Source organism: Notechis scutatus, chromosome 3, assembly GCF_049901735.1.
Source record: "Notechis scutatus isolate UNSWTSFEM ecotype Mainland chromosome 3, rNotScu1.2, whole genome shotgun sequence".
NCBI lineage: Eukaryota > Metazoa > Chordata > Lepidosauria > Squamata > Elapidae > Notechis > Notechis scutatus.
This window is the reverse complement of record NC_142011.1, coordinates 158,172,464-158,195,177: the sequence shown is the minus strand read 5'-3', so window position 1 is coordinate 158,195,177 and position 22,714 is coordinate 158,172,464. Positions and strand designations below refer to the sequence as shown.

General features: G+C 35.9%; 1 protein-coding gene across 1 annotated transcript in view; it reads right to left on the bottom strand.

Moving 5' to 3' along the window:
* The window catches only part of PIEZO2 (piezo type mechanosensitive ion channel component 2), a 206,138-nt gene that overhangs the window by 9,235 nt on the left and 174,189 nt on the right, over positions 1–22,714 (bottom strand). Inside the window, exons 35-49 of the mRNA XM_087961504.1 lie at positions 21,139–21,201; positions 20,299–20,465; positions 19,704–19,858; positions 18,226–18,396; positions 17,043–17,438; positions 16,129–16,387; positions 10,075–10,257; positions 8,754–9,003; positions 6,263–6,395; positions 4,389–4,536; positions 4,065–4,279; positions 3,648–3,806; positions 2,424–2,571; positions 580–768; positions 350–442 (exon numbers count right to left, since the gene is read on the bottom strand). Of these exons, the coding sequence (XP_087817630.1) occupies positions 350–442; positions 580–768; positions 2,424–2,571; positions 3,648–3,806; positions 4,065–4,279; positions 4,389–4,536; positions 6,263–6,395; positions 8,754–9,003; positions 10,075–10,257; positions 16,129–16,387; positions 17,043–17,438; positions 18,226–18,396; positions 19,704–19,858; positions 20,299–20,465; positions 21,139–21,201 (2,729 nt within the window). The remainder of the gene's footprint in view (positions 1–349; positions 443–579; positions 769–2,423; positions 2,572–3,647; positions 3,807–4,064; positions 4,280–4,388; positions 4,537–6,262; positions 6,396–8,753; positions 9,004–10,074; positions 10,258–16,128; positions 16,388–17,042; positions 17,439–18,225; positions 18,397–19,703; positions 19,859–20,298; positions 20,466–21,138; positions 21,202–22,714) is intronic.

The following is a 22,714-nucleotide window of genomic DNA, read 5'->3' as shown; positions in this document are numbered from 1 at the left end:
CCATGGCAGCTATGCCTTTGTGTGTAATATTTGAAGCATGTGTGTTCACATATATGTGCTATTGCAAATACTAAGCTATTGTACATGTTTGTCTCTACTAGTACACAGAAGGGTGCAGATGCTGGGGTATAACACACATTAATATAAATTTAGTGCTTCCTCCTTTACATGTTATTAAGCACTGAGTTTAACTGGATTTACAGATGAATTCATGCATACACTCAGAATGTCAGTACAAATGGAATATTAAATAAATAACATAATCACAGTGGTATTTTGAAAAATATCGAATGCTTCCACAATTGCTTGCCATTAGTAATATTATTTTTACTATTAAAGAAATACTTACGGTATCCTTCTTAAATGCATTGTTAAAGTCTCGAAACTGTTTATTTGTCATATTTTTTAGTTGACTTTGCTGGGCGCTCATTGTAAAAATAGGCTGGAAAATAACATAAAAGTTGCTGTAGACATGGATACCTTTCAGTAAATATACATCAATGCTTTCTTTTGCTGAAATTTTATAATAAATGTTAGCATACGAAATAAAATAACACATGACATTTTAACAGGTTGTACCTGGTAACCTCCTAAAGTTATTGTGATGGATACATCAAGAGGCCTATTTGTGACACCTGCAACAGATTTAATTAGAGACATGAAGAGCAGCGGGAACCACACTATGCATATCAGCAAGACAATAATCATGCCACCCATTCCATACTTCACAACTTTCTTTTTCTTCTGGCCCCTTGGTTGGGGATATCGCTGCAAAAAGAGAAAAAAAGCAAATAAGCAAATAAATGCATTTTTTTTCTTTTGAAAAGAGATAAAACCCATTAATTCTTTAAACTGCATCTTCCATGTATTTGAACTTTGTGTTCATAGGTGGCGTCCTTATCTTATTGGGACTCCGTAGTTTCTTGTCAGACTGCACATGTTCTAAATAATTAGTATTATCCAAATGACTATAATTGAGACAGGGCTGTCCCGTAGTCCAGCATCTTGTACAGGAACAAATAATTCAATAGTAAATGTCATTGTCTAAAATCACATGGTCTAAATTTTTTTTCAATAAAACTTAGACTCTCAAACAGACATTGACAATGAAATCCATATTCCCAGGTAGGCTGTAACTGATTTCATAAGCTAGAAGTAGCAAACTATACTTCTTAATTCTTCATGCAAGATCTGCCATAACAGCAACACTGCAATTCAAGCAACACTTAGGGTCTGGGGTAAGCTAACAAAGAGAGCTCAGACCCATAACACTGATATTGCAAAATGTTGTTTTGTAGAAACTGCCATAGGAGTCTTGTATCAGAATTTTTATAAAGGTCTTGCAATTCAGGGGCTCAACATATACATAACCTCTGGAATTTTATTGCATATGCTGTCTATCATCATTGTTAACAGAGTTTGGAAGTGGATGAAAAAGCTTGTTTGAAACTTTGAAAAGTAAATTAAACAAAGTATGAAAAACAATATTTTTTTCATACTATGCTGCGTAGAAAAATGTGAATTTATAATAAATAGCTTGTCTAAACAACATTTCAATGAAAAGCATTATTTCATAGCAGCTACAGATTTCAGATCCATAGGAATGATAGAAAATTGTAGGACCTGAAAGATCTAATTCTTATTTTTCCTTCAAATAACTGATTATAAGTGTATTAATGGACAGCTACTGAGAAAAATTAAACTTCTCAAATTAATGCTACATGTTGTGACATTAATAGATGCACTTTTAGTATATCTATTCTGTAGCACATAGCCTAGCAGCCTGGATGTCATACTAACTCACATACTTCTGCACTATAAAGTGCTTTCCTAATAGAAAAAAAATTAAAATTGTTAATTAAAAAACCCCATAAAATCTAAGTACTACATACAAAGCCCTAGTAGGTTCAGCTGTGATCTTTATCCTGGTCTTCCAGGGGAATGTTTCACTGACAAAGGTTCTAAAATGCTCTTACTTGGAACCACAGTGGTGCATCCAGAAATTATTTCTGAGAAAGTTATAAAGTTATTTTGAATAGGCTTGATTTCAGTTATAAGCTCCTTTCTTATGAACTAAATAAAATTGAAGTTTTCTTTGGACAATTACACATTTATTACATATTTATTGCATATTATAAATGTTTATGTTCTTTTTTTAAAGAATCATTTTTTCCTATGCTCTTGAATCTGCATACAGGTATATAGAAATACACAGAAATACACAGAAACAAGTGCCTGTGAATGGAAGTAACAAATGAGATTAATATTGCAATCCCATCAATTCTAGGAAGTTTGAAACACTATTAATCTAATACAGATAGATGAGAAATAAGCTCACATTTCTCTTTCACACTGTACAAGGTGAACTTTTTCCTGATTATAAGGTTGTAAAGAAAAAATAATCCCTTAAATGAATTTCTTACTTTTTCTGACTCTCGCCAGCACTTTAAAATGAATATATGAGCATAAATATCTTCAACACAGATCCAACTGGAAAGACTTAATGTGGTATCTGTCCAAACCCAGTCCATAACTGCCCTCAATTCAGTCAAGAAAGGGACTAGGCGGAACCTACCAAAGAAGAAAAATCAGTTTTAGCTTGGGATATTCTGTGGTTTTCATTGCATGAGTCAAATGCAGTCCATGCCTTCCATTCTGTGATTTCCTTGCGGTCCACCCCCTCCATTTTGTGGCTTCCAGAGAATCCCCAGATCACTACTAGCGCTTTTAGAAGCATTATTTCCCTAATTTACTGTAATAAAAACATAATCCTCCAGAGAAAAGGAGATAGATTTATTTAAACATTGAGAACTATTTTATGTAGATAAAGGGTGACCTACAATTTAGTACTAATATTCATATACGAGGATGAAGACTACCGAAAATGTTCCATTTGTCTATGATAATTTTCTAAAATCTTTTGTACAAGAAGAGCATGATGCCCTTATTTGCTCTTCCTTCATATAAGAAATGAGAAGATTTTGTCCAAAAAAGTGTTTCCTTTTTACTTCTGAGTAGAAGTACAAGGGTTATAATTGGTCCACTTATGAATTAAAATTGATTTCATGATCAAGCATAAATTTAATGGTGTCCATCTAATTCAGGGGTGTCAAACTCAAGGCCTGGAGGCTGGATCTGGCCCATGGGGTGCTTAGATTTGGCCTGCAGGGCCACCCTGGAAACTGTGAAGGACTGGCCTGCGGTGCCTCTGTTGCAGCCCTCCTGAGCTCCATTTTGGCTGGCAAAGGGTTGTAGGAAGCCACTGCAGCTGAAAATGAAGCATGCAAGGGCCACAGGCAGCCATCCCAAGCTGTTTTCGCTGGCAGAGTGCTCAGGCCACCACAGGCACCAATGACACGAGTAATGTTGAACAGGCCATGTCCACCCCAGCCATGCCCACCTCGGTCCCCGGAGGTCAAATACAACCCTGATGTGGCCCTCTATGAAATCGAGCTTGACACCACTGATCTAATTCATATTACTAAATAATACAGCATTTCCAAATTAAAGAAAACATTAAGGTGGCATGATATGACTTTGTTATGAGTCAGTCTTGGGGAAGTGCAATCTATAAATAGTAAGAAAGTATAAATTAAAAAATGGAATTGTAAAGAAAAATAGATATTATACCAGACTCACAGACTTACCCTTGGAATAAAAACAGATTTACGTAATTATAACTTTTTGTAAGGAAATTGCCAAGTACACGGGTTGGATAGCCACAACGTATCTGATATGCTGATAATCCAAAATAAACACATTTCACAAAATACCAAAGCTGGGCAACTGTGTTTTGACTAAATTTCCTATAACACAAAGCACACATCAAGAAAACAAATGCATTTTTATATGCCTTTCATAGAACGAATACTTTCAATATTATTTAAATGTGGTAAAGCTAACTCATTTCTTTTCAAAATATCATCTATTACCTTTTTGATATGCTTAATACAATCATTTCATAAGAGATGAATTTTATCATTATGTAGATGAATAGGCCACTTTTTAAAAAGTAATAAATAATAAAAGTAACCCATGAAATCATTTAAATACAATGCATTTACCTGTCTGTCACAATGGGCAAGATAAAGAACATCCAAAAGTGTATGCCGAAAACAAGGATAACCTGAAAGATTACTTTCCCCATGACTGTCTTTCTCAGGTACAGTGCCCGATCGACTACCATGGTTCCAAACTGAATTAGTACCATCACTAAAAAGGCCTCTGGGACTTGGTCCTCTGATAATGAAGAAGTAATATCTGCTGCTGCAGAATGTTTCTGTGAACAAAATAGAAAGAAAACAAAAGAAGCAACATTAATCCTTAAAAAAATAATAGTTATAAAAATAACTACATTTACTCAAGCACACCCATTCTTATTAACGTACCCCAAAAGCCCAGAATCCAAAGACAATGATAATGAAATCCACAGTATCAGCTAGGAACATCAGGACATAAACATCTGTCACAGCACTGTATTCCGGGTGGATAAGATTGTAGAAAAACTGTCTGATGGGCAGATATATTTGAAGTGTCCTGAAATAATACAAAAGTCACTGTCATTGTTACAAAATAATGTTGTGGGAAAATGCACATGCTTAGAATTTCATTTGTTGCCCCATAGATACTATTTGACGCACAGTATGGAAACCTTGATTGTCTTCACTCTTGATCTATTCCTGTCTTCAATGGTAGAAGCAACTATAACAGAATTCATTTCAGTAAAAACATGCAAATGTGGGCTTAAATATTTTTCTCTTGATCTGATCTTAATCAATGTACAGATAGTCCTTACCTATCAACAATTCATTCAGCAACCGTTCAAAGTTTACAATAATTTACAATCTTCAGAGCCACATGATTGCCATAACAGTCAGTAAGTGTTGACTTGTGTCTGACCTGTGGTTTTTTCCACTTGCAAAGCAAAGAGATTGGAGAGGAAGGGATTACAAGAAAGTAAGCAGCCAAATAATGGGGAATTTACCAGGCTGTTTGTATAATGTGGCAGCACATTCTTTCAATGCATATTCCTCACTGTGTTCCTGCTTACTCTCTTGTAATCTCTTCTCCAATTAATGTAAATACAAACATTATTTCCCTTGTTGTTAATTATACCTGGCATTCCAAAGGATAGAGGAGTTGTACAGTGGTGGGATTTAATTTTTTAAAATCCCGATTCTGTGGGTATGGCTAGGTGGTCATGTGACGGGGAGTTCAAAAGTCTTTTTTTCTTTTGCAGTACCCCCCCCGTGCCCCATTTTTGGCCTAGTGGGCCTCAGGGAAGCCTCCTGGGCGCTGAAAAAAGCAGCATTTTGAAGTCTTCTGAGATAAGTACAACAGCAAGGAGGGGGATCAGCCATGCTGCGCGATTTAGATTAGCTAGAAAGCAAGAAATCCGATGATTTCCTGCTTTCTAGCTAATCTAAATCGTGCGGCACAGCTTATCGTTGCCCAGCTGACCGTCGGAAATACCAGTTCGGCTGAACCGGTAGCATTTTTTACTACCGGTTTGGTGAACTGGCAGCATTTCACCTCTGGAGTTGTAGGAACTAAACAAAAGCAGAAAAGTGTGAAATTGATTAGTTTCAAGCCAGGAAGCACAGTTGTAGTGGCATGATTTCCCACTAAGCAACTACTTCACTTAGCAATGGAATTGCCGATCCCAATTGATATCCTAAATGTAAATGATTCCTCCAAGGAAAAAGTAGGTCTCCTTTCAAAATATTTTGGGTTAAAATTGCCATGGGAGTTGTATCTCCATATATCTAAATTATCAAGTAACAGATTAGCTTCCTTTATTTTAGGATATTTCACTTCTTCCAGCACATATAAAAGCAGGATGTTAGAAACTTGACACCCCTATGGGATGCCTGATAGATTCTTCACATATGCCGAAAATGATTTATTTATATTTTTAGAAACATTAAAATAACATTAAACATAACATTAAATTAATAGTTTGGAAGGAAAGAAGAAAAGACGGAAGAAAATAAGGTAATTGAAGTTTCAGTGATTTAGTATTGGAATGTGTCCCTAATACACTGCATAGAAAAAATCTGTTTCCCATTTTCCTGAAATCTTTTCTTGCTATATGGCAATCAAGCATATAGGTCTGCCTTAGCAATCAGTGATGGACTTGAGTTCATTTGTGTGATAAAATGGATACAGATTTCTTTCTGGCTCTTTCCTCAATCTTAGAATATTTTGAACATTTCTGGATTCAGCATTTATTTCAATAAATCTGATATGTATAATTACTCACTTTTTAATTGTAAATGCCTTTGCGATGATATATTGTTCTCTCAGTTTTTCCATCAGAAGCTCTTTTTTTGACTTCCTTTTTATGCTGGACACACTGCTTCCTTTTTGACTACTGTTGCGTGTGCTGGTACTTCCTGAAATTTCAGGTGGAGAAAGAATTATTGTACTTGTAAGGGAAAGCTCAAAAGAAAAGGAAAAAAAATCTGGATCTGCATATCCTTATTCTTTCTCTACACTTTGAAAAAAAAATATTCCTTTAAACCACGATTAATAAGAATAAGCAAGAATAAAAATGTGAAGCAAAAGATGAGTTCCTTTTATCAAACAAAACAAACAGAAAATCTCTCTCAGGTTATTACTCCTGTGCTTGGGATCATTTTTACTTGTAAGGTAATGGTAAAGGTTTCCCTCACACATATAGGCTAGTCATTTCCGGCTCTAGGGGGCAGTGCTTGTCTCCGTTACAAAGCCAAAGAGGCAGTGCTGTCCGAAGATGTCTCCATGGTCATGTGGCTGGCATGACTAAATGCCGAAGGCGCACAGAACGCTGTTACCTTCCCACCAAAGTGGTCCCTATTTTTCTACTTGCATTTTTACATGCTTTCGAAGTGCTAGGTTGGCAGAAGCTGGGACAAGTAACAGGAGCTCACTTCGTTATGCAGCGCTAGGAATTCAAACCGTCGAACTGCCGACCTTTCTGATAGACAAGCTCAGGGTCTTAGCCACTGAGCCATTGTGTTTCAACTTGTAACTTTGTAGTGAAGACCAAAAAGGCAAAAACATGCCAATGCATTCTTCTGTCTTGAAAATCCACTTTTCATTCACATTATTCAGCAATTACAGAATGGAAAACTTTTAATTCTAAAATGAACCCTGGTAGAGCAGTGGTTAGAATGCAGTATTGCAGACTAACTGCCCATAGTTTGGAGTTTGATCCGGATAGGGCTCAAGGTTGATCAGCCTTCCATCTTTCTGAGGTCAGTAAAATGAAGAGCCAGATTGTTGGGGGAAAGATGCTGACATTGTAAACTACCCAGAGAATGCTGTAAAGCACTATGAAGCAGTATATAAGTCTAAGTGCTATTGCTATTAGATATGACTTGATTGGATAATGAAATGTAGGCAAATAACAACCAAGCTCAGACAGCACCAGGGCTTCACATTGTAGTTGTGATGACCCGTAGTCTCTTAAAATAACCCAAAACCCAAAACATACGTTAAAGTCCGGTAAGGCCTTCAACTTAAACTTCACTGTTTTATTAGGCACAGTTTAAAGTCACAAAAGTAAATAATGAGGCAAACAGAAAACCAAAACAAACCGCACTGATGGGAGTTCTGAAGCAAGCCAAGATAACTAATCATAAACTCCAGGAAAATAACCAAGAAAAGTCCATGGGAAGAATGCCAGCAAAGATAAACCTCTTTCAAGGTGAACACTAAATTGACTCCTGCAAATTCTAACTGCGCAGTTGCAAACTTATATACATAGCTCCCACCTGCAAGCCACGAGGAGGATCATGGTAATCTCCTCTTGAGTAGACCTCGCTTTTCCCTGATCCTCTCCTCCCTGTGTGACCTAGGATGGATAGGGGATGAGCCTGGATCCTCCTCTGACTGCTCAGGCAGCCTCTGCCCTTCCCCAGCCTTCTCCACCACTTCTGGAGCCACACTCCCACTCCTTGTTGGCTGTTCCTCCTCTTCCTCAGAGTCAGTCTCCACCAGGGGTATGACAGTAGTTCTAAAGTTATTTCAAACTGACTTTTTTTTATAGCTCAAGATGGCAAGTATACCTAATATTCCTTCCTCTTCCTGTTACATCCCAACCACTACCCTGTGAGGCAGGTTAGGCTGAGAGACCTATACAAAGTCACTTGCAGGTTTTCATGCCTAAAAGGGGACTAGAATTCACAGTCATCTGGACTCTAATGTGATGCTTTATTTACAAACTATACCAATCTGTTTCTCTTCTATATATTTATATAAAATAAATATATAAACTGCAAACTGTAAATTTATATATATAATTTTATAGCATAATGTTCTTTAAAAATATTGTCAGGGAGATAGAACTTATTTTAAGGTAGGGAGTTCTGCATTAATGTGATTGTTAAAATTCCTAGATTACCTTTTAAGATATAACTCAGACATCTTATGGATTTTAAAACACAACAAATACCTGAAAAATAAAAATGCTACATAATAAATTAAAGCCACTAAAATATATTCTTAACAAGAAATATCCATTTTGCTTTCTAACAGGTTTTTAGTATTTGCCTAAAATAATGTCAGGTTTGTGGCATTGATAGGATAAAATAGTTCTTCAAAGAAAATAATAGGTCAACATATTACAATAACTATCTATGCTTAGCTTTCTTTAATATAAGGGTCATTGTTGCCTATGATTTAATGGGTATTCTTTGCTACTTTCTTTCTTGAAAGAAAAGCTTAGGCAAATACAAAACAGAACAGAGTCCTGACACCACCAGTCATACCTCTCTTTGAACGGTGAGAGGAGAAGCTGGATCTCTGTGATAAATGTGAGCCACTGCTTGAACTTTTCCTGCGGATAGCGGTTTGCTGTTCTGGGAAATGGACATGTATGGATTCAACAGATGCTGCCAAATTGACTGACGTCAAAGAGTCAGCAGAATCTCTTCTATATGATTCAGCCAACTCATCATCTGAGTCATCTTTACTATTCCCATTGTCTCCTCCATCTTCCTCATCCCATAATCCATGACACTAAAAAGAAGAACATTAAGGTATCTTCAGAGTTGCTGGTATTCTTTGTTAGAGTTAGATATTGAGTGTTTTGGATATTGTTTCACTTTATACAAACCTTTGGCTTTGGTCTTGTCATCTAACCTGTGATAACATTATTACAAAAAGTGTTTCATTTTAATAATTTCCATGCTATAATCAGTTTTTATTTTCAGAAATGCTGTATAGTGTGCAGTAAGTGTACACTACTATTACTGTTAATCTTCTCACCACTCCTTATCACCCATCCTCTCCCACTTGACTGTTTCCTAGTATGATTTGATTGTTGATTGTACCCTATGACTATCATTAAGTGTTGTACGTTATGATTCTTGATTCTTAATGAATGTACCTTTTCTTTATGTATACTGAGAGTATTTACACCAAGACAAATTCCTTGTGTGTCCAATCACACTTGGCCAATAAAGTATTCTATATTCTATAGTTTTCCTGGATTTTATAGCCTTGTATGTGGGATGATTATAGTTGAAATGGTGTGCCATGACCTTTAGGGAAGAGTTAGAAAATTACCAGGGGACAGAAATTTGACTTTTCCCTGGCCTCAAGGATCTGCTGTCCTCACATTTTTCTGCACACTCATTTATATACATACCATATGCACATAAAGACACATGTACAAATATTTTTCTTAACTGAGGGACACATTTTTCTTGCCCTATCTGATAAAGCTTCTTTTTACAACACTGGGAGAGAGTAAAATGCTTATCTTTGGAGATTTCTTTAGTAACTGAGACAGGCAAAGGACTTAACTATGAAAACTGGAGAATATAAACCCTTTCCATAGACTCAGCACTAAGATTGAGAGATGAATTGAGCATGAAACTTCTGAGTTGCATACAACTACTTTCCAATTAAAAAAAAAAGTAGGTACCTTCATGCATTTTTGAATCAAGCATGAAGTTATTCTCTTTTGGTTTAGTGGAGCACTATTTTATTAAAAAGAAAAAGAATGGAAGCCAGGTATGCTGGAAGGTATACATGCTGACAGTTTTACTATTTTGTCCCCCAAATAAAATAACAAATAAAATATACCTTTAAAATGGACCGATGGAAAAACAAAGCAAGTAGTTGAACAAGGTCGCAGTGCACATAACCCTCTTTCTTCTCAATACCAATAATATTAGGAGCAAAATATGGTCTATCTTTTTTTAGTTCTAGTTGTTTATTCCAAGGGAAGAATCCAAACTGGAAAAAATACTTTATCACTATTGTAACCTATTGTGAAGAGAGAGAGAAAAATTAATCATTTTCATATTAAACAGAAAAACTAACACAATCTAGTTTCTTAACAATTATTATGCTTGAGGATAATAAAAAATGGGATCAAGATCTAAAATTGATCTGTAATACTTAAGAAAGTTGAAATCCAATAATGCTTCCTAAAAATTCACAAGGAAAACTTGATTTCCTGCTTCAGAATTACTAGGCAATCTCTTGCCTTGTTTTTTCATTGTTGCTGACATCATTGGATTTCTTAACAGATTTCTCAAAACAGACTGACAATTTTATTATTTTCTAACCCTTGTTAAAATCAGTCTAACATGTGGAACAAGATGTCACAAACAGTAGTGGATTCTCATTGCTAGTGGTTTCAAAGAGAGAATGGATAGACAACTATCAGAGGCATTCCACCAGTGGATCCCATATTGACTGGGTATGGGTGCGACTGGATGATCTCTATGGTGTAAAGTGAAATTTTCACTGTCCATCTGCACTTCCAGTTTCAAAACTGTCTTTGGTTCAGTTTGGAATGAAAGAGTTTTCCACATTCTGAAGCACTGCTGTAAAATAAAATAATATAAATAAAAGAGAACCCAATATGTACCTCTACAACATGTGTGGTGTTGGGGGTTTTCGGTTCAATGTGTGGAGTGTGAAGGATGTGTGTTTGTGTTTATTTTCGTGGTCATGATGTGCACTGAAGATGGTGTTTGATTTCGTTGTACGAGGTGCAATGACAATAAAGTAAACTAAACTAAACTACAAGATTAGAAAGTTCAGATGAGGGGAAAGAAAAAAAGAGAAAGGAGAACAGGAAGCTGGGAAAATGGCCTGGCACAACTTTTTACCATTTTTATGACCTTAGGAAGAAAAGGGGTGCTGGACTGAAGACAAAACTATGCATTTGCCATTTCCTTGCAGGTGTGGAACTTTGCTAGTATTTTTGTTGATGCTGAATCTTTGTAAGGCTTTGAATACTTCCTCTCGATTTTTTTAGACTAGGTTTAAAGTCATTGGCGTTGAGAATAACAGAAGTTTTTGCAATGGCAAAGAATAGCAAAGGATTTAGTAGTCTCTCTTAAAAATATTACATTACTAACTAGAGCATACAAAACATTTGCTAGACTAATACTCGAATACAGCTCATCAGTCTGGAACCCACATTACGTACCTGATATTAACACAGTTGAGAAAGTCCAGAAATATTTCACAAGAGTTCTCCACTCCTCTACTCATAGCAGAATACCTTATGCCACCAGACTTGAAATTCTAGACCTAGAAAACCTAGAACTACGCTGCCTTCAGTCCGATCTAAGTATAGTATATAAAATCATACATTGCAATGTCCTACCTGTCAATGAATACTTCAGCTTCAACCATAACAATACAAGAGCAAACAATAGATACAAACTCAACGTTAATTGCACCAAACTTGATTGCAGGAAATACGACTTCAGCAACAGAGTGGTCAATGTCTGGAATACTCTACCTGACTCTGTGGTTTCTTCCCCAAACCCCAAAAACTTTAACCTTAGATTTTTTACTGTTGACCTCACCCCTTTCCTAAGAGGTCTGTAGGGGGCGTGCATAAGCACACCAACGTGCCTACTGTCCCTGTCCTATTGTTTCTTTTATTTTTCTTATATCTTTCTTTTATTTTTCTTATCTTTCTTATGTATTCATAACTATGTATATACTTATACCTATTATCTTGTAAGCAATTGACAAACCAAATAAAATAAAATAAATAAAATATTTGTGTCTATGTGTGTGTGTACATGTAGGTACGCACACACACATACATACACAACACATTTTAAAGAGAAATGCTAAATCCTTTGCCATTCTTTGCAAATGCCCTTGGTGTGTGTGTCCCCGCAGCAAGGAGGATAGACTTATTCTATCGGTGTGTAGGTGCCTAGTCAACCTGATAAGGGCTCTGGGGAGAGCTTGGGGTTGTTCCTGAGAGTTTGGCACACAACCTGAAGCCTTATTTGCTTCTTGAAATGAATGCAAAGTCGGGGCTTTAAATTAATTCAGGTTTACACAGCTTCTCTCTTCTTGTGGATTCAGGGGCTCTTCTTGGTTTAAAGAGGAGCTTAAGGAAATGAAATGAGGAAGAGGTGCCTAGAATGCTACTAGGGGATAACGTGAGTTGAATCCAATTCAGCATGACCTAGAGCAGCTAGTAAGGCCTACCTCTAAGGGTGGCAAAGCAAAGGGTACTCATTTTACCGAATTTGAAAGTATGGAAAACTGAGTCAACCTTGAGCCCCGTCAGGATTTCTTTTTTTATATAAAAATTTTATTTGGGTTTTCACAAAACATAATACAAATAAAATTTCTTTTTTTTTTTTTTTTGAGAATAGCATGGTCCCGGATTATTACTTCTCCATACAGACACAAATTCAATTTCATATTCATCTTTGTGTTCTATTCCATATCTTAGTACTATTTTAACATTTTCTCAATAATTTTTCCCTTCCCTTAGTTTTCTCAATCTTACTTTTAATTATCTCATTCCTTTCTAAATTCAATTACATATATCTTTTTCTAAGTTTCAATACCTTCCTAGTCATCATATTTATACTTTTGTCTCTCCTGTTTCAATTTCATATTTTCTTTTCTCATTAAACAAAATTTTCCACTGTAGTTACTAATTGGAGTATGACACTTTTGTATCTTTTAATTTTTATCCATTCAGCTCTTATTTAAACTTCAATTTATGCCTTTACAATTATAACATTCAATATAACACATAACTTCCAGTTGAATTCTGCTTGGTACATTCTTAAAATACGCACTAAGTTCTTAAAGAGAAAATATATATATAACAATAATAAATAAAATACTTATTCTATTCCAATTCAGCTCTATCATTAATGTTAGTTATAATCTTTGACATCTTTAACATTTCTTTTCAATAGGATATCATACTTCTAGGAACACTTATAATATTTCCATAATTTTTTCATGTTTCTTTCATATTCCTCTTCACTTAAATTTTTATAACACATTTATAATAATTAAAATGTTCCCCTCCTTTCCTAATTTCATTCTCTCATTCTCTTTATTTCATTTATTTATTAAACATTCCATTACATTACAATGAGTATTTTATCTATCATTTTAATCACACTTGTTTCATATTTTCAAAGTTCATTTCTATTTCTAATATAACAATACTATCTTATGTACCCTTGCAGAATCCCGCTTTCAATTAAGTTTTCACCCATTATCTCTGTGTCTTGTACGTTTTCCCTGCTTCTCTATGTCCTGTTTCTGTCCTCTATAATTTCTTTTCCTTTCCCTCTTCTCCCTCTTCTTCTCCCTTCCCTTTTTGACCCCTTCTCTCTCTAATTCTGATTCTCTCTTCTGTAATCCTCTCTTCTGTTTCTTCCTAATGTTGTAATTACTTTTCAAACTATTCTTTTTTTGAGTTGTTTTTTCAGATCTTAAATTTTTAACTCTCTTTCCCCCCTTTCCTTTCTTTTCCCCACATAGAAATACTTGGTCATTGAAGATGGCTTCTTCTTTGTCCCGCCCTTCTTGTTCTACAGGCATTTCTTGTTGTTTCTCATAGTTCAGGATCTCCATTTCTAAAAATTGAAATACGAAGCCAAAAGAACCTCTTCCTTCTTGTGCATCTTCTTTCTATTTTTTAAGTTCCATTCTCAATTCTTCCAAGAGTGATACCATTTTAAAAACTTTTAAACAATCACCTGATTGATTTTAGTCCTTTAAATCCAATAGCCAAAAATCCAAAAATCCAAAGCTGTTTCTTCTTGCTTCTTTTTTCCACTTTCTCTTCCTGGGGTTCTCTTATCTTGTTACAAAGTTTCAGTTAAAATGTATCTTTTAGGAATCTTGTTAAAGTTTCACTGTTAATTCCTTTCACTTCCAGGTGGTCTCCTCCCTTTTTCCAGATCCCACCCTTTTTTTCCCTTCTTTTAAAAGCTTTTGAGAATCCAGAAATCTTTATTATCCCTTTGACATTTTATTTTCAGCTTAAATACCTGTTAATGTCAAAGTGGATTTTTGCCGGTTTTTTGCTTAAATCTCTTAGCTGTCAATATAGGGAAGAAAAAAAACACCAAATCCTTTCCCTTCCCTCTCTCATTTGCCCCTTCAAAGTTTTCCTTGAGAACAATGTTGTTCTTTATAATTCAAATTCCAGGGTACCTTGTATTGTTGTTTTTCCAGTTCAACCCGGTCAGCCAAAACTTCCTCTTCTTATTTTCCTCCTGCACATTCTTTTCCGGTCGAGTTCTTCTTTGAGGTGGCCATTTCTGACCACCGCTGCAACCGCCTTCAGGAAAGGGAGTAAGTCCAGCTGGGGAGGAGAGATGTGACTCTCCTCAACCCTGCTGGCAGTCTCCCCCCTCTTCACCACATCTACGGGGTGGCTTAGCCCCGAAACCAGCCAGCTCAGGGCGCTCCAGCGGTGAGCACAGGTCGAAACTGCGCACAATCGCAGATTTCTGTCTGTCACCAAATAAGCTCAAACCGGAAGCCCCTAGCCCCACCAGGATTGAACTCCAGGCTGTGGGCAGAGTTTTCGTGCAATACTGCATTCTACCCACTCCACCACCAGGGCTGAAGGAGGAAATGGTTTCACCAATATATACAGAAGTGATAACCTGTCCCTTTTCAAGAAGCCCTCATTAGACCCAACCATTTTGGACAATTTAAAGAAAATTGAGGTGGTCAGTCTATAATTGCAGAGGACTCTTGGAGAAGTGAAATATATGGATTCCCTTCAGTCAGGTTTCAGGCCTAAGTATGGCATTGAAACAGCACTGATTTAATGTTTTTGCCTTATTTATTGCTTTAATTTTTATTAGTGCCCAACTAAAAAGATACTCATTTGGTCTTTTAGCTGCCAGAAAAAGGGAGTGGGGGAAAACAAGGCATTGCTTAAATGCCTAGATAATCACCCTGGCAGCCCAAATTGTTTGGAGTGTAAGAAAGTTATTGGAGAGCATGATGGATGACTCTTGGAGATGGATGTGTCCCATTGGAGAAGTCACATCCAGGGAGTGGGGGGAAGACCAGGATCAAGGGGGAAATGTATGATGTAATTTAGTATCGGCTGCACCCAGCTAAATGCCAACATGGCCACTTCTAATAAATCAATTTTCTTTTCTCAGAGAGGCGGCTAGAGACTTTTGATTTGAATGAGGGTGGATTTGTTGGAGCTCTGACATTATGATATTTTATTGACACAAATTGATTTAAGTAAAATAATCATCCAGAAGTATCTGGGCACCAGAATGTGATAACTGCAACTGTCTTAGGAATGCCCATCTCTTAAGAAAAATATCTGGCTTGCATGAACCGGCTAGGTGAAAAACCTTTAATACAGTGTAAGAAATGTGGGGGAAATTAGGCCTAACAAGATGAACAGATAGATTGTAGCTCATGCACCTTACATATTATGAATTTTTTTGTGCATCAAGAAGTCCATTGTGGTTTACACATTGTGGTAATTTAGCACTAAGCAAAATGATTCAAACTTGAGTCACTCCTTTTTTCCCCTCCTTCATCGAGGTCACAAGAAAGACTGCATCTGCTTTCTAAAATAATTACCCAAAGCATACTTTGCATTACATATAACCATGAATTATATTAGGTGACACTGCTGGTTACTAAAAAAAGTCAGAATCCAAAGCCATGAATTGATTGTGGTTTCTTTCAAGAAACCATACTTTGAACAAATTACAGCTTGCTCAGGCTTAAACGTAATAACTGAAGTTAGTTTAAACCAGAAAGCAGATGCTTCCAGTCTCTTTCTAAGCCAGAGATGAAGGCAAAGTTCTTGTAACATTGAAAGGGTTATTCAACAGCTATTGACCAATGACATACCTCAGTATAGATTATAGCTGTCATCCAAAAACGTTTGCTAGGCCTTGGAACAGATAGCATTGCCCAAAGGAAGATGAGGATAGGAAGCACAAGGGAAATTGTTGAGGCAGAGAACATATGATTAAGAATGATCACAAAATAACACACCATTTCTGAGCGGGCTACAAGTGTATTATATAGAGCATAAATAAGAAGTAAATGTCGAGGTTGACCAGCGTAGAATTTCTCAGACTCATCTAGTTCATCATCTTGAAACATTCTGTAGGAATAAAATTAGATCCCATGATTTTATATGCTAATTATATGCAAGCATTTTAAATTGGGATATAGAATATAGAATAATAGAATTGGAAGGGGACTTGGAAGTTTTCTAGTCCAATCCCTACTTATGGCAGGAGATCTTATTCTAGAGAATAATCTGTAAGTAATAGCAAAAGCACTTAGATTTATAGTGGTTTACAATGTCAGCATGCCCCCATCAATTTGGGTCCTCATTTTACCAACTTTAGAAGGGTAGAAGGCTGAGTCAACCTTGAGCCAGTCAGGATCGAACTCCAGGCTGTGGCCAGTGTTAGCCTGCAATTCTGCATTCTAACCACTGCTGCACCACAGCTCTTGTTAAATAATAACAATGCTTCTGCATAATAGAGTATTGTTCAAGAGCTATGCAACTAATTTCACAGATCAAGCTATAAACTATACCTTGGCTTGCTTATTTTCCAAACCGACAAAGATTGGTACTGCACAAATCAATTATATTTAAGAAAATCCAGTTAAATCAGGACATTTGAAAAGATAAGTGAATTCAGCTGGTTAAATAAACAGCAAAAATCCCCAACTGCCAAATGTTTTCACGAAGAATTTTCATCACCATTGTAACTATTTTGTGTACTTAATTAATCATGGATACCTACTTGTTAAGTAGTAATTCACTTGCAGTTAGTTCATGTGTCAAAGGAGGAAGAATAGAATCTTCTGGTTTTTCAGACTGATTTTCATCTGGGCTCACTAACATTTGGTTTCTACTAGATGAATCATCCTGGGAACTGTCTAAGGGGAAAAGTTCCAAGCTCACAGCTTTGCTATATGATGGAGGGGGTTCAGCAATGCCATCCATAGCAGAATAGGATGGCATATCTGAATCAGAAATATATGCAACTCCTTCAGAATCCATACAGTAATCTTCCATTTCATGTTCTTCTATGGGTTCAGTTTCTGCCTCTTCTCCTTCATGGTCCTCCCCTTCGACCTCTTCAATAGTTTCTGCTGTCCCCTGACGGGAATACAGCATAGTGACTTGGGTAGCCTCACTGTCAAGAATAAGGAAGAATATTTTTGTCAATTTCTCACTTGATGTTATTTGTAAACATTTATTCCTCTTTTAAAAAAATTAAAATTGAGTTGTTGATTCTACATTGGATTTCACTATTATATCACTGTGGACCTGACAACATCAGTTTTGGAAATATTCACATTCCCCAAATGTTTTCATGTTGAAAAAGTTTAGATTTGTTTCAGCATTTTAGAAGTTATTATGATTCTGTTCATTAATCAATAACCAACATTAAGATTGTTTAATTATGTTGTATGCCATGCAATGTTTTATTTTAAAGTACTTTAAGGTATTTTTAAATTTTATTGTTACATATTACCTGCGTATGAAGAACAGGTTCATGGTATATGTTTTATAAGGCATAAATGAATTGGGATCATACAATGAATGGTCTATCTTCTCTGCTTTAAAAATATCCCTTGTGTCTTGGGCATAGTTAAACATTTTTGTAAGCAATAATGTTAATTGAAGAGAACCAGAATCATAAATCAGCATCTGAATGCAGCATTCCAAGCTCTCAGTAACTAAAAAGTAAAACTATAAAGAGGCATATAATTAAGAATCCTGAGAGCAAAAAATATAAGGATTAAAGTGAAGATATGTAAATGACATATACGACATATTACTATCAGTCAAAACAAGACAGAACTGCTTCAAATGAATATGCCAATAGTTTTACTTTTACAAATGCAAACTTCATTTTACATTGCCAAAATATATAGTGGTTGGGATAATTGAGTGAAAAGCATGCAAGGATTAAGCACCTTGATACTATACTGCCACTGTCAGCGGATGAGGAGGACATATCCATGCTGTATGTTTTACGAAGCCTAGGTCGTGCACGTTCACTTGTTTTAGGAATAGGGTCTGGACCATCTAAATCATCAAGAGTAGATTGCCTGGACAACAACAGTGTAGTTGCTTCCGTGCAGCAGCTATCAGTGCAAACAATTACAAAGACAATGTTATATACCAATGGCATCCTGATGTGGCTCAATAGTGAACGTGCAGATTGGCCAAGCAAAATACCAATGGAGACATAGACAAAAAAGGATTTAATGGAAGATAACAAGCTTTTTGGTGCCAAAGTAGACTATTCTTATTCTGATAACCACACAAGATCAGTAATAACAAAATGTGAAGCCAGGAAAAATTAGGATATAAGCTTATTTATGGTATAAGGCTAATGGAATCCATGCATTCTAGTAAGATGGATAAAATGCATCATTTTTAGCTTCTTTACTCTAACAGTAAAATTTGATCAGCAGCTAAAAATGTTGCAGTTAAGCAAGCACTACAAATTGATATTTTAAAAAGATATAGCCAAATATATTAAAGTTATTGTAAATAGCCTATACTAAAACTAAAAGGGTGCTATATTATTTTAAGTCCAAAATATTGATCTTTTAAAAAAAATACAATTGTCTTTATCCCAGTGCAGCCAAAACAATTTTGGGAGGTTTTAATTCTATTTTTCTCCAGCTTAGAAATGGACATACCTGAGAACAATGAAACAAACCAGATATAAATAATGTGTAAGCAGCAGCTTTTTTTGAATAGATAGTAGATACTCATTTTTCATGATACTAGTTGAGACAATTTTTGAAGAAAAATGTTTTTCTTTAAAATGAATTAAGAAAACTTTGCACAAAATCTGATCATAGGACCCTAGAGTCATATGAACATGTTCTGTTTACCTGCTCCGGCCTTAAAAATGGAAGTTTTATGCACAGAATAACACATAGAAGTTCCTCCAAATGAGAAATACTCATAGGGTCAGAGTCAGTTCTCAAATGGAACACATCTCTGCAGCAATAATCTTTTGTAATGTTGCAAAATTAAATGATACGGGAATATGATATAATATGGGAATCAGTTTTACTATAGATCACTGAGTTTAGGGATCTGCTATTTGAGAATAATTTGTGGACTCTCACGTTCTTTTAATACACAAGGATACTGTATATTTAAAAAGTGTGAACTTTTTGGTACTACATTTATTGAAAGTCACGCCAAAAATAATACTTCATTGGATAAAAACACTGCTGCTTTCAAGTATTCTTAACATAAGAAAATCAAAGAATTAATCATATGTTGGCTATCATCTTTTAAATAGGATAATACAATATTCTATGCTACTTTAGCATCAACTACAAGCTAAGTTTCATTACTAGATGTTTATATATTTATGAAGATCATCCTCTATATACTTAGAATTATTGTGCTCATTGTAAGAGAATACCTGGATTCACTGTCACGAGAAGCTGCTGATTCTAAACTTGCAGTCCTCTCAGCCTGTCCAGGCTCATAAATTTCATCCAATCCTGATTCCCTAGAAAGTTTCATCATATGGTTCTGGTAATACATATGGATACTCTCTCGAGTTGGAACATTTCCCTGAGAAGGAAAATGTAAACTTTAGGAAATTAAGCAGGCTAACGTTTAGGAGACAAATCAGGGCAGTAGAAAAAAAGACTTTCCCTTGGCTTGTTAATTGTTTTGTAAGAACTTTTTAAAAAAGAGAAATAAATAAACCCAAAGTTAGAGTTGTAAAGTGAATTAAAAACCCACCATTCGTGAATATTAGACTCTCGTGAGTGCTGTAATATTGTTTTCTTTCTATGTCACTCCTAAGACTTTCCTCCATAGTCTATGACAGCACAAACAGCACAAAACTAAAACCAAAACTATTCATTTTAGCATGCCAGAAAAGAAGAAAATACAATGTAGCTACTATTTACAAGATTCTAACGGCCCTCCAACAGTTAAATCAAATTAAATGTGAGATCACATATGTTTTTCACCATCATGAAAAATATACGAACATCTTGTAGTACCTTTTTTATTTCTCTAGTTAGCATACATCTCTCAATTCTTAATACTGTGGAAATATCAATATGCTCTCTTGAAACTGAATTTAGCCAAGCTGTAAAACTGTCTATTGTTGCCAGACAAAGAACCCAGGTAAACTTCAAAATGTTATATATTCTTTTAAAAATATTATCTGGGGAAAAAACAAGAAAACATGCTTTACAAAATGATACTCAAAACAGTAAACAGTTGTGAATGTTATAACAAAAACAGATCCAAGAACTATTATCTGGGGATAAATTCCAACAAACTCAGGAAAATATACTTTTCATTTGATGTGCATAGCATGACACTGTTTTTTATGGAATTTCTATTTCCAAGGGTTAGTGATTAGCAAAACTTTAGAATAAGACTTATTTCATTTTAGTATCTATTGGTATAATTGTTAGATGATGCTGGGAACTTTGCTCTGCCTATATGAAAATGTTTATTGCCAGACGTTTCTTAAATTTTGCATTTGACTTTAAAATCACTTTGCAGTTAATCAACATATTTTACACTATGTATTACTTGCACTCTTAGCAGTATTTTTTCTCTTCAAAAAGTAGTGACAGGCATGAAAAATGATTATGACTGCAATACCTTTTAGCTGAAAATGGTATTTGAACAACTTGCCAGATTCACACTAATGTATGGAAGTTAGCTTGAATTATATAACATTTAGAATTTTAAGTGACTTTCAAGATAAAAATATCAGTAAATTTTCCAGTATATATACAGTATTCTATCTTTATTTTAGAGATAATTGCGCTTCACCATCAGCTGCTATTATTTAAAATGAAAACTTAGCTTGCTTCTTGGCTTACCAGGGCCATCAGATTTACTTTTGACAGGTTCATCTCTTTCTGCACCCTCCATATCTATTTCAACTGACAAATCAAAATGAAAGAAGTGAGCAAAATTAGACTTATTGACTTTAATTTTAATTTTTTTAACTGAACACATGATGAAATGTATTTATTGCAGGGGTCCCAACGTTGTCCGCGGACCTGCACCGTCCGGAACAAGTCTTACCGTCGCTGGTTGTTAGCAGCCGCCATCTTTGGTAAAAGCTTCCGTGAGCTTTTCTGGGTAGAAAGCTCACCGAAGCACTTTTTCATCAAAAAGATGGCGGCGCTTAGCGCCCGTGAGCTTTTCCGGCAGAAAGCCATTTCTACCCGAAAAGCTCACCGAAAGCATGCCGCCATCTTTTGACAAAAAGTGCTTCCGTGAGGTCACCGAAGCACTTTTTCGCAAAAAAGATGGCGGCGCCAGTTGATGCCGACTGGCCGCGGCGCCCAGCTGATGCCGGTACCGGGCGCGCGCGCGGCGTCAAAAAGGTTGGGGATCACTGATTTATTGAACACAACATCAAGCTTCTTTAATGATGTCACACTGCTGAATTAATACTTTGCACTGATTGCTTGACCAATACTACCTTTTTTCCCCAAACCAAAACTAACCCTCTAGTTGCCCCAAAGGTGCTTTTTCAAGAGGCAACCGGACTTTTTAATTTTTGTTTGAAGATGTTTCACTTCTCATCCAAGAAGCTTGTTCACTCTGACTGGATGGTGGGGAATAGAAGGATTTATATTCCTGGCAGACAGCTGGTCATTTGCATTGGAGGTTTATCTGTGTCCATTCATAATCCATTCATACTCCCGTACCTTTCGAAGGGTATTCATCCCATTATCCCAAACATCCTGCAGAAAGCACAGCTCCAACTCTTCTCAGCAGTTCCAAGAAGGCTCCACAGTCCACATCCATTTGCGCTACACAGATGACCCCAAGGACACAGATAAACCTTCAAGTGGCCTCAACAATTCTCTAAGAGAATGCAAATGACCAGCTGTCTGCCAGGAATATAAATCCTTCCACTCCCACCCATTTTTCAGAGCTGAAAAAGCTTTTTGGATGAGAAATGATACACCTACAAAGAAAAAAAAGAAAATCCAGTTGCCTCTTGAAAAAACATCTTTGGGACAACCTTGACCTGGATGACTGAGGATCTCCATAGACATTTAATAGTCCAGTTGTTATTCTCCAGTAATAATCTAGCAGTAGTATTAGTCTATATAATGCCCATGATGAGTACTGAAAAACTAACAAACAAAGATTAATTGCACTGGCAATAAATCTTGAATTTCCTTATTCTGTTTCTTTATTTTCTTTATTTGCTTGGACTTTATTTCAATAATTTTTGGCTGCCTAGACTCCATGTGACTAAACTGAAGAACCACATCCTGTTGGTAATTTCCATGAAATCATAATTTCCTGAGATCTCTAACTAGAGATCTCTAACTAGAGATCTCTAACTAGAGATCTCAGCAAAACTATGGAAGCTACCTGTGCTTTTCTGAATGCAAACTATGGTTCTTCTACAATCAAAACAGAAAATGCTAT